The sequence below is a fragment of the Symphalangus syndactylus genome, chromosome 3, assembly GCF_028878055.3.
Source record: "Symphalangus syndactylus isolate Jambi chromosome 3, NHGRI_mSymSyn1-v2.1_pri, whole genome shotgun sequence".
NCBI classification, from domain to species: Eukaryota; Metazoa; Chordata; class Mammalia; order Primates; family Hylobatidae; genus Symphalangus; species Symphalangus syndactylus.
Window position 1 is genome coordinate 46,609,326 of NC_072425.2, and position 12,018 is coordinate 46,621,343.

At 49.4% G+C, this 12,018-nt stretch overlaps 1 protein-coding gene across 4 annotated transcripts in view; it reads left to right on the forward strand.

Moving 5' to 3' along the window:
- Window positions 1-308: 308 nt before the first annotated feature.
- Window positions 309-12,018, forward strand: part of TBC1D2 (TBC1 domain family member 2) — a 54,844-nt gene continuing 43,134 nt past the window's right edge. For 2 of the 4 annotated variants that reach the window (XM_055271720.2, XM_055271721.2), the window contains exons 1-2: window positions 309-1,117; window positions 4,376-4,517. In XM_055271720.2, the coding sequence (XP_055127695.1) occupies window positions 749-1,117; window positions 4,376-4,517 (511 nt within the window). In that variant the 5' untranslated portion in view covers window positions 309-748. The remainder of the gene's footprint in view (window positions 1,118-4,375; window positions 4,518-12,018) is intronic. The other 2 variants (XM_055271723.2, XM_063636179.1) reach the window with 2 other exon arrangements.

Genomic DNA, 12,018 nt, shown 5'->3' on the forward strand with positions numbered 1-12,018 from the left:
GGCCGCGCCTGGGCGCCCCAAGCAACACAACCAGCGCTGTCAGGAGGCGAATAGGAGCCAGGACAGAGAGCTGGGGAGGCCACCGCGGTCAGGCGAGGGATAAGAAGGCCGTCCGCGGCGTCATTGACGGGGCTGAAGGAACACCAGGGAGACGAGTGGCAGGCAGCTCCGGAGCCGCGCTGTCCGGGCGACACCGGAAGAAGGGCCTCCCAGCGGTGTTCCTTTCAGCCAATGGCCGTGAGATGCGCCGTCCGACGGTGCCCCGCGCGGCACAGGGAGGGAACAAGCAGCCCATCGGGTGCAATAAAGCACCATCTTTCTAGGTGACTATGCGAACTACCAGGGAAGTGTAGCCAGGGACAGGCTTCTCTGCCCGCGGTTAACCTAACTCAGTGCCACCACGCCTTTAACCTGAAGCCAGGGAGCACGGCTGCCCTCAGTAAAGATGGCTGACTGGCGCGGAGAAAAAGCCGGAAGCAGCCGGGCCTTGCGGGGAGCCGACTGAGCGCTGCGGGGGCGTGGCCCGGCGGTGGAGGGGCGTGGCCAGCCGCTGTAACCCAGGTTTGCGGTCTTTGAGGCGCGCGCACCGCGCCCAGTACCGACCCTGTGGCTTCCTGGGGGCGGGTCCGCCGTCGGCCCCGCCCCCGCCCAGGTGTCTTCCTTTGGGAAGCTGCCCGCCGAGTCTCCGAGATTTGTCCCTGGTGGTCCCGGGGACCCCTCGTCCCTCCGCGATCTCCGGCTGGCAGCGATGGAGGGCGCCGGGGAGAACGCCCCAGAGTCCAGCTCCTCTGCCCCTGGGTCCGAAGAGTCTGCCAGGGATCCACAGGTGCCGCCTCCGGAGGAAGAATCGGGGGACTGCGCCCGGTCCCTGGAGGCGGTCCCCAAGAAACTCTGTGGGTATTTAAGTAAGTTCGGCGGCAAAGGGCCCATCCGGGGCTGGAAATCCCGCTGGTTCTTCTACGACGAAAGGAAATGTCAGCTGTATTACTCGCGGACCGCGCAGGATGCTAATCCCTTGGACAGCATCGACCTCTCCAGTGCAGTGTTTGACTGCAAGGCGGACGCTGAGGAGGGGATCTTCGAAATCAAGACTCCCAGCCGGGTTATTACCCTGAAGGTAAATTCCTGGAACGACTTTCTCCTTTCCAGCGGCGTGAGGTCCCCTTTTCGCAGGGCAAGGCTGGGCGCGAGTGTGAGGTGGACACAGTAAATTGACTGGAACTGTCGTCACCGACGTGTTCCAAGAACTTTGTGCTTTGCAAGTGCATTCCCACCCATTTCCTCATTGGGTTCCCAAAAGGCAGGGAAGACAGACCCATTTTACGGATCAAGAAACTTAGAGGGAGATGAAAGGACTGGCCCGAGATCCATGCGTCTAGAGAGTAGGGTAGCTTGGAATCCCATAGTCTTTCTACCTCTCAGTGCTGAATAAAAACTTTTACTTTTGGGTGTGCCTGACAGTGCAGTTACCTTAACTTTCTTACCTGGGACCTAAGTAAGTCAAAATATGGTCTTTGAAATCCTCTCTCAAGGCCAGGATTCTGATTCCCGTTTCTTGATGTTTTGGCCAAGGTCAGTGAATGCTGAGAAGAGACTGGCAGGGATTAGGAAAATAAACACTTAGGTTTCACTGATCAGCCTAGATTGTTCATCTAGGCATGCCTAAACCTGTTTTCCTATCAGCAGCAAGGGGTAGGTTTTGTTTTGTCATCACGTTTAACTGAGAAAGCCTAAAGCAGTAGAAAGGCCACATTCTTTGAAATCAGACGGGCTTGGATTCAAATTGTACATTTGCTACTTACTAGCTGTGTGACCCTGGACAAGTTACTTAACCTTTCAGAACCTAGGTGGTTTGTAAGCATTTGACACATCACAGGCATGTACAAATTGTTGAATTAATTTCATCACCTAGAATGCAGCCTGGCACCTAGTGGGGTACTTAATAATTTTTTGTTGCACAAGCACACATGCACACACAAGGTGATGGAACCAAGGTCAGGGTGCTAATGTCAAGAGGAGGTGTCCCATAACTTAATTGGAAAGACAGATCTGGGCTAAGTGTTCTATGGGCATCAGAGAAGAATGTGCCAGGAGATAGCCTTCCCCACCCCATCCCCATCTTTCCACCCCTCCAACCCCACCTTCAGCTAAGTGGGTATCTGTGGATGCCCATGGGTTCAGTTCTCCTTTACTGACTGGACTTGGCGGGTGACCAGGCTGGGGGACTTGGTTAAAATAATGAAACTCAGGAATCCCTGGCCAGCGAAGGCATTTTCGAGGTCATGTGGTTCCTCGGTCTATGTGTCTCTTCCACAGGTTGACTGCTGTATGCAGGGTCTTCAACACATGGTCTTTACAATAGTATTCCATTGTTCCTGGCTCTGCGCTTGGCTCTGGGGTGTGGAGCTAATGCACCCCCGCCCCTGGTTCTCAGACAGCTTAAAGTCTGGTGGGAGATACTGACGGAGAACCTGCATGCACCCTAAAATGTTCTGTAGAGACACTGTGATAAGTCTGTGCAAGAAGGTGTGGTGACAGGAGGAGTCAGTTCCACCAAGTGGAAGGGGCTAGCCAGAAAGGCATCTGGAGGAGGGACACACCCAAGGCTTGAAAGAAGAAATAGGTGGCAAGCAGACAAGAGGGAGAAAGGTATTCCAGATCAAGAGGGCACCGTGAGCAAAAGTAGGAAACCATGATACAGCCCTGAGTGTCCAGGCAAATCACATGAGCCAGAAAAACAGAGAGGCCCAAAGGATGGAGTTGAAGAGCAGAGGCCCGAGGGTGGGGAATTGGCAAATTAGGCCAAGTAGCAAAAGCCCAGTCTGACTACTGGATAGAGAAGAAACTAGGGGAAGGGCAAGGCTGGTACTCAGGGAGCACATCAGAAGGTGATCAGGAGAGAGTGACAGCTGAACTAGAGCTGTGGCTGTGGGGACGGGGACAATGGGGGTGTCTCGGGGTAGTAGGGAAGTAGAATGAGGGAGATGTCAGGAGTGGCTGGAGTAACTGGCTGACTGCCTGGTTGGGTCAGTCACTGACAGGAGGGAACTCAGGATGAGGAGCCCATGGAACATCCAGGTACATGTCCCCTGCAGGAGACTCTCAAGTTCCAAGGGGACAGGGACCATGTGTGTTGGCTCACCCCTGTATTCAGTGCCTAGCACTATCTCTGACACATATGTCAACGCTCAGTATACCCTTGTCAAATGAATTAATAAAATGGGGTATTTGGGTTTGGCTAGAGCTCATCAGCATTAAGGTCACGAGGAAGACCTGGGAGGTGCTGCGGTCTCTCTGGGAGAGTGTATGGAAAGAGAACACTGGTGGGCATCATTTATCTTATTGATACCTGTGTGACAGCCTGAGGGTCTCTTTCACAGACTCCTCCCGGCATAGTGCACACCAGTGAACCCCTGAGACAGGGAGTCTGCCTCTGTTGCCATGTAGCCTGCTGCTGTTCTCATGCAGCCTTGATTGCAGGCAGCTCTGTGAGAATCCCCATCCGTGCCCAGTGAGCTATTCGTCTTCTGCAGTCCACCTCAGCTGATCTCAGGCCTTCTTTATGAAGCCACTAATCTCCTGGCCATAAAATCCAACTTATAGACCAGGGTTCTGGGACCATCTCTAACACCACATGCCTGGGTGACTTCAGAGGTTTAGTTTCTCCATCTGTAGAAAGGGCTGCTCACTCCTGCCTTGCCTCCCTCCTGAAGAATCCAGGAGTTATTGGATGTGAAAGTGGATGTTTGGACCAACTGCCAGCCAGTGCTGGGAGACTAATGACCAGCATTTACCATGAACTTGTTTGGAGGGCCAGAGCACCTGGAAGGTGCCACCATGTTGTCACAATGTGCATGTGGCTTTCCGGTCCCCATTCATATCCATGATTCCAGTGCATCCCCAAGGCAAGAAGGATTACTTCTATTCCACAAAAGGCAGCAAAGACTTGGAGATGTCACACAGAGATAGTGATGGTACGAGGACCCTACGCATATCAGAATTCAATGCACCTCCCCCTCTCACAGCACCTCCAAATTCCTCTATCCAATGAGCACATTTTGAGCACCTACTGTGTGTCAGATACTGTGTGATACCCTTGTCTCATTTCATCCTCATCATTGTCCTATGCAATGAGTCTTATTGTCACCAGAGTACAGATGAGGAAACTGAGGCCCAGAGCAGCTAAGGAACCTCTGAGTGGGAGACCAGAGCCTGATGATCTTCTGTGGCCAGGAAGCATACATACCTACAGTGATCCTTTTTTTTTTCCTGGGAAAGACAGCATTGCTAAGCCTCCCACGACCTTCCCCTCTTCCTGCACCCAGTGCCACCCTGCAGGCACAGGGCCTTGCCAACTAATCCTTGTGCTTCTCAGGCTGCCACCAAGCAAGCGATGCTGTACTGGCTGCAGCAGCTGCAGATGAAGCGCTGGGAGTTCCACAACAGCCCGCCGGCACCTCCTGCCACCCCTGATGCCGCCCTGGCTGGGAATGGGCCTGTTCTCCACCTCGAGCTAGGTACCCAATGGGCTACCCTCCTGCCTGCACACCCAGGGCTCTGGTGATTAAGCCTTTACCCTCCTGCTGGGAATGAGCGGGAGGAGCGAGGGCTCTCTGCTAAGGAAGCAGAGAGCCAGGGATATGACTCAGGATTAGTTAGGGCAAGAATTTGGGCTGAGGCCAGGCTGTCTGGGTTCAAATCCTAGTCCCATATAATTTTAGGCAAGTTGTTTAACCTTTCTGAGCTTGTTTCCTTCCCCATAAGATAGGGTTTATAAATTATCCCTACTTCTTAGGGATGTTATGAGGATTAAATGAATTCATATACCTAAAATGGTTAGAACAATGCCTGCACATGGTCAGAACCCAATACTTGTGAGCTACTATTGTGATGACTATTATGGAAGGCCTCAAGAAATCAAACTTTCACAGAATTGCTGTGAGGAGTGTTAATAAGAAAATGCAGTGTTGTAGATTTGTGTCGTGAGGTAGATCAGTGATTTTTTTTTTTTTTTTTTTGAGATGGAGTCTCACTCTGTTGCCCAGGCTGGAGTGCAATGGTGCATTCTCAGCTCACTGCAACTTCCGCCTCCCAGGTTTAAGCAATTCTCTGCCTCAGCCTCCCAAGTAGCTGGGATTACAGGCACGTGCCTCCGCGCCCGGCTAATTTTTGTATTTTTAGTAGAGACGGGGTTTCACCATCTTGGCCAGGCTGATCTTGAACTCCTGACCTCGTGATCCACCTGCCTCAGCCTCCCAAAGTGCTGGGATTACAGGCATGAGCCACCATGCCTGGCCAGATCAATGATTTTTATCTCTGGTGTTTGCATAACATAGGATCCTTTTCCCCCAGATGACTCACAAATGAAGTTTCTTGATCCCAAATTCTGGATCATCCCAATGTGGAAGAGTCCAGGAGACCACACCCTCCCACCCCCATGCTGCAGCCAGGAACATGATTGGCAGGTTTTAGGATCAGTATGGACCACCTCACAGCTGCCCCTGCAAGAACGTGGAAAATCAGGTCCCAGTACAAAGCCACACTGTGTATAAAGTGCTTCATGTTCAGTTGACAGGGAGGCCAAATAGGCAAGGGCAGGACTGGTTACCAGGTACCCCCTGGACCTCTGTACCTGGGTGCTTTGCATGTCCAAAGCTGAGTACATCTGCCCCAACCCTTCTCCCCATTTCCCTTCCCTCCTCTCAATAGATTTACCCCCATGTACCCACTAGTAGTTGCCCTCCACCCTTCCTCAATTCCAGCCAGTGAGTCCAGTCAATCCTGCTGGCCATTTTTGCCCTCTGACCCATACATCAGACCCAGGCCTTTCTCGCTGCCACAGCCCAGGTCAGACCTCATCTCTCAAAGTCACAGCAGCCTCCTCTCCAGTGTCCCCATGTGGAGGCCTGTGCCAGAACCCATCCCCTTCTCTGCAGCCTGAGTGAGCTTTCTTAAATCTGACCCCGAACCCGTCACTGCCATCCAAGGCCACCCACCACCCCACTCCTGCGCTCAGGGCTCATCCCTCCTGATCTCACCTCTGCCTGCTCCCCCAGTCCCCACCTTGGGCTTGATGCTTCGGCAGAGTCTCTGCTCTCTCTCTACTTTGCCTGGCAAATTCTTGCTTATTCTCTATGGCCAAGCTCCAGCATTGCCTCCTCTTCTTGCCAGCCTCCTCCTGGAAGCCTTCTCAGACTTTGTCAGCTGGATTCTCTCTGGGCCCTCAACACTTTTTTCAAACACTTCAAGGGAGATCTGTTCCATTGTGTTCTATTAATAATTACCCCTGTCCTTGTCCATCTCCACCCGCTAGCCCTTAAGGGTGGGGACCTTTTTTTTTGTTGCCTGTGTCACCTCCCTGGTGTCCTGCCTGGCACATTGGATATTTGTGGAGTGAATGTGTAAGTCAAGACACTAAACTTTATAATTAAATGAGAAAAGGAATGTAAACCCCTTAGCATAACCTCAGGCACATAGTAAGTGCTCAATACATGGGAGTTGTCCTAATAATATTGTTATTCTATGTCTATATGTCTGTGCACAGAACACACCCATGCTATTACTATCATAATAGTATATACACAAACGTATATAGGTGCTGTTACTATTATAATAACTCTTCCTTTTATTCTTAATAATCATTAGTAATTTCTTTGGAGTTTCTTTTGAAGGATTTCTTTGCTTCTGCTCCAGCCCCCACTCCCCATCTGCCAGGGAGCCAGATAACCCTGGTTTTGCAGAAAACTGCAGCCTGGGTTGATGCTGCTGCAAAGATCAGCATCAGAGTAGAGGCCAGGAGAAACCTCTGCAATAATAGAATTCCTGCGTGTCTTAACTGAAATTTGAAGAAGCAGATTGTGGAAGAATGGCTCTGGGATCCTCAGACCTCTTCTGCTGTGGGGAACCTGTTGCAGGTTCTTTAATTCTGTGGCTTTGCTTCCGCACACACGGCAGGCCTCTTCCAGGCCAGCCCCTGCTGTGGGCATTGGAGAAAGGGATGGATTTGCTGTGATGACCTGGGTTCCAGTCTCCTGGGAGAATGCTGCCTGAGACTCAGGAAGCAGGGACGTGAGCTTCTCCTCTTGAAGCCTTTCCTCGCCTTGCAGCAATCCTGCACTCTCCTCCCAGACCCAGGGCCTGGCAAAACCTTCCCAGCCCACCTAGAAAGATGTTTCTGGTATCTTGGGCAAGTCAGCAAGGCCTGGGTTAGCCATGTGGAGCAGGCTGCCCCACCTCGCCTGCCTCCACCCTTCCTGAGGAAGCAGCGGCCCACTCCCAGGTCATTGAAAACCTCCTGACCCGTGTCTGACTTTGAGTCGGAGACTTCTGCTAAAAAGTGTCTCGTCACTGCTCTTGAGCAATCTGCAAGGCATGTTCTCTCCTACTTTTAAGGATTTACAACTTTATTTTATACTTTACCTAAACAACGGTCTCCGCAGAGCCAAGAAAGATCAAAGGGAACCCACGAGATTTATAATAATAAGAATAGCAAGTTGCCACAGTAAGCTACAGTTTACAAAGGACCTGTATAAATGTGTACCATCATGAAATATGCCTGCTGCCCCAACACTTTACATGCATCATCTTATTTAATCCTCACAATAATTTTATAGGGTTGTTAGTGCTATTTCCGTTTCATAGACCAGGAAACTAAGGCTCAAAGAGGTCAAGAGACCTGTCCTAGGTCATGTAGTAAGAAAACGTCAGTGCTGAAATTCAAACTCTAGGCTGCAGACTCATAACCTGCCCTCTCAAAGCTACGGGGCAGCCAAGCACTCGTCCAGGGCCCTCTAGGGAGGCAGTGACCTCCTGGGCCAGGTCCTTCTTTTGTCTAGGCAGTGACTTCTTCCCACTGGTGGTGGGCAACCCTCAGAGCTCACGCAAAAGGAGAATTACAAATAAATGCTGCTGAAAATCCTCTGTGCGATCACTCATGAAGGGCATTTCTCCAGGGTGCCCCAGACTACAGCCTCAGGTCATTGATTCTGCCTCCTGTGGGAAGTGCTGGTCTCTGTTGGGGCATCACCATCCTGTGCCGCCCATGCCTTGCACACTCCTTTGCATGGGGAGCTTGTGCCTTCATGGGCAGCCCCTCCTGTCTTAGATGATCTGCATGTTAGAAAGGCTGCTCTGATAAGCCACATTGTTTAATGGGAAAAGCAAAAGTGGGGACCGTGTTTGAGTCTGTAACGGTGTGACCTGCTAGCTTTGTCTTTGGCCACAAAACTCACCCTCTCTGAGTGGCTATTTCCTCACTGGTAAAACCCACCAGTGATGACAACCCCCAGGACTTGGCTCTGTGTAGTCTCAGAGGTGATCTAGAGCCACAGGTGGCACTTACAAGAAAACAGATATTAGCAGTTAGGGAAGTACTGCTAAGATATCAAAATCTTAGAGAAACTGTTAAGTTTTTTTGGTTTGCTTTGAATGAAGGAGAATAAGATGGTTAAAGTATTGATAAATAAAAAAATTTTATTTATTTTGAATCAGTTCAGAGTCTGGCTTAAAGGTTACTTTGAAAGATGTGAGTCCACAATATGGGGCTTTATGGCTTTTTTTTTTTTTTTTGAGATGGAGTCTCGCTCTGTCACCCAGGCTGGAGTACAGTGGCGCGATCTCGGCTCACTGTAACCTCCGCCTCCTGGGTTCGAACGATTTTCCTGCCTCAGCCTCCCAAGTAGCTGGGACTACATGCGCGTGCCACCACGCCTGGCTAATTTTTTTGTATTTTTATTAGAGACGGGGTTTCACTGTGTTAGCCGGGATGGTCTCGATCTCCTGACCTCGTGATCCACCCACCTCAGCCTCCCAAAGTGCTGGGATTACAGGCGTGAGCCACCATGCCCAGCCCGGCTTTATGGCTTTTTAAACATTTTTGTATACATTAACTCTGAAGGAGACAAGGTAGAGAGTATCCTTCTTGTTTTTTTTGTTTGTTTGTGTTTGTTTTTGTTTTTTTTTTTTGAGACAGAGTCTCGCCCCGTCGCCCAGGCTGCTGGAGTACAGTGGTGCGATCTCGGCTCACTGCAACCTCCGCCTCCCAGGTTTGAGCGATTCTCCTGCCTCAGCCTCCCAAGTAGCTGGGACTACAGGCACACGTCACCACGCCCGGTTTGTTTTTGTATTTTTAGTAGAGATGGGTTTCCCCATGTTGGCCAGGCTGATCTTGAACTCCTGACCTCAGGTGGTCTGCCACCTTGGCCTCCCAAAGTGCTGGGTTTACAGGCGTGAGCCACTGCACCCGGCCCTTGATTTTTTTTTTTTTTTAAATGATTTGCAACCAGGTCACAACACCCTCCCCATGGAAACAGGGCCCAGCTACAGATCTTCTACCAAAAGCCAGCTTTGCCTGCTCAAACCCCTAGGAGCTCTGGTTTCCATTGTGATGAGATCCAGCCACTTAACCATACCCCTTTCTATTTGGCCTTCCCCATCCCATCTTCCCGGCTTCCTCCCCTCAAACTCAGCTCTGGGTCTGAAACCCCTTACTGTTGCCTGTATGCTTAGCATAGAAAGATCCTTCCTGGTTCCTCCTGCAGGTTCAAATCAACCCCAGTCCTTAAGGCCCAGCTGCAGTGCCCCTCCTCCAGGAAGTTTTCCCTGACCTGGATTGGAAAGACTCTGTCTCCACCTCCCAGAACTGCCCCTACCCCAGCACCTAACCCCAGGTGTGCACTTCTTCCCTTTTCCTGCTCCTTAGGCTGTGAGTTTCTGCTTTGATTCTTCTCACTTTCTCCAGCCCCACTCGCAAGCCTCAGGGTAAACACCCAGTCTGTGTTTGGTGAGAGGATTCATGGAAGGGAGGGCCTCAAAGATCTCTCATTTGAGGAGTGTGAGTGCTGGCCTTCCTGCCAGATCTGATGGAGCCTGTTAGGAATTTACAAATACACTGTCTGTTGTTGTTTGAACTACTGCAAAGTTTCTTAGGTAGGTTGAACAGCTCTCCCTGACCCCCATCATTATATTTAATATTTTTATACCCATACCCATTTTGCAGATACAGTGCAAAAACAAATCTCCACTCCTAAATATTTCAGTCTCCCAGTAAGAGGGCTCCAAGTGGAAAGTGTCTGCTGCCCTGGTAGGTCTCAGGGGCTGTCTAATCAAGCTCATACCAACCCGTAAGTGGTCCTGGCTCTTTTCTCCTTTTTCTAACACTCAAAGTTAATTTCTAAATATTTCACCTCTTCTCTCTTATACTTCAAATAATTTCCTTGGCCTTGAAAGCTTGCTTAACATTAAACATTTTCAAGTCACTCACTGTAGAAGAATCATTGTTTAAACAGAACATTTGGAAGACTAAAAAGAAAAAGAACCTATAATCCTATCACCCAGAGGCAGCCAGTATTAACCTTATGTTATGACCTCCTGCCTGCCTTTTATTTAAACATGTTTCAGATCATATAATAATATAAAATGTCCTACTTTGTTTTTTGATACTCAGTAGTGTGACCCTAATATTTGCCTGTGTTTTTAAAATCTCTATATAAACATCTATTTTTGATAAATACATATTATATTTCTGTTTATAAAGTAACCCATGTTTATTGTAGAAAATTTGGAAAAAAACAGTAAAATACAATGAGAATAGCCTGCTCACTTCAAATCCCATTACGCAGCTCAAACCACTGTTAAGATTGCAGAGTATATTTCTTTGAGACTTTTTCTGTACAATTGAGATAATACTATAACCCCAATTTTTTTTTTTTTTTTTTTGAGACAGGGTCTTGCTCTGTTGCCCAAGCTGGAGTGCAGCGGCACCATCTCAGCTCACTGCAACCTCCACCTCCTGGGCTCAAGCGATCCATCCACCTCAGCCTCCCAGGTAGCTGGGACTACAGGCACACACCACCACACTCAGCTAATTTTTCTGTTTTTTGTAGAGGTGGGGTTTTGCCATGTTGCCCAGGTGGTCTCAAACTTTCAGCTCAAGTGACCCACCTGGCTTAGCCTCCCAAAGTGGTGGGATTACAGGTGTGAGCCGCAACATCCAGCCTTCCAATTTTGTTTGTTTGTTTTTGGTTTGTTTTTGGTTTGTTTTTTTGTTTTGTTTTTTGAGACAGAATCTCACTCTGTCACCCAGGCTGGAGTGCAGTGGCGCAATCTAGGCTCACTGCAAGCTCTGCCTCCTTGGTTCAGGCCATTCTCCTGCCTCAGCCTCCGGAGTAGATGGGACTACAGGCACCCGCAACCACTACTGGCCAATTTTTTGTATTTTTAGTAGAGATGGGATTTCACCGTGTTAGCCAGGACGGTCTTGATCTCCTGACCTCGTGATCTGCCCGCCTCGGCCTCCCAAAGTGCTGGGATTACAGGTGTGAGCCACTGTGCCTGGCCCAATTTTTTTTTAATCTGGCTTTTTCCACTTAATATTATATTCTATACAGGTTTCCCTGTTTATAAGTATTTATTCACATCGTTTTGAATGATTAATATTCTGTTATATGAAGACATTCTGATATACTTAACCTATTCCCAAGTTTTTAGATCATTTCCAACTTGAGGCTATTGTGACAATGCTAGAATGAACGAACCTCTTGGCACATAAAGTTTTGTCTGGACTTCCATTTTTAGGATGGACTCTCAGATGTAGAATTAACTGTAGGTCTGCATTTTTTTTTTTTTTTTTTTTTGAGTTGGAGTTTCGCTCTTGTTGCCCAGGCTGGAGTGCAATGGCGTGATCTCAGCCCACCGCAACTTCCGCCACCTAAGTTCAAGTGATTCTCCTGCCTCAGCCTCCTGAGTAGCTGGAATTACAAGCATGCGCCATCATGCCTGGCTAATTTTGTGTTTTTAGTAGAGACGGGGTTTCTCCGTGTTGGCCAGGCTGGTCTCTTAACTCCCCACCTCAGGTGATCCGCCCGCCTCGGCCTCACAAAGAGCTGAGATTACAGGCGTGAGCCACCGCTCCCAGCCAGGTCTGCATATTTTTAAGGGGTTTGCAGGAGGGCTGTACCAGCAAAATGCATCGTTTTACTGGCTGCACAACATTTTGTGAAAAACCTATTTTGCTGCTGT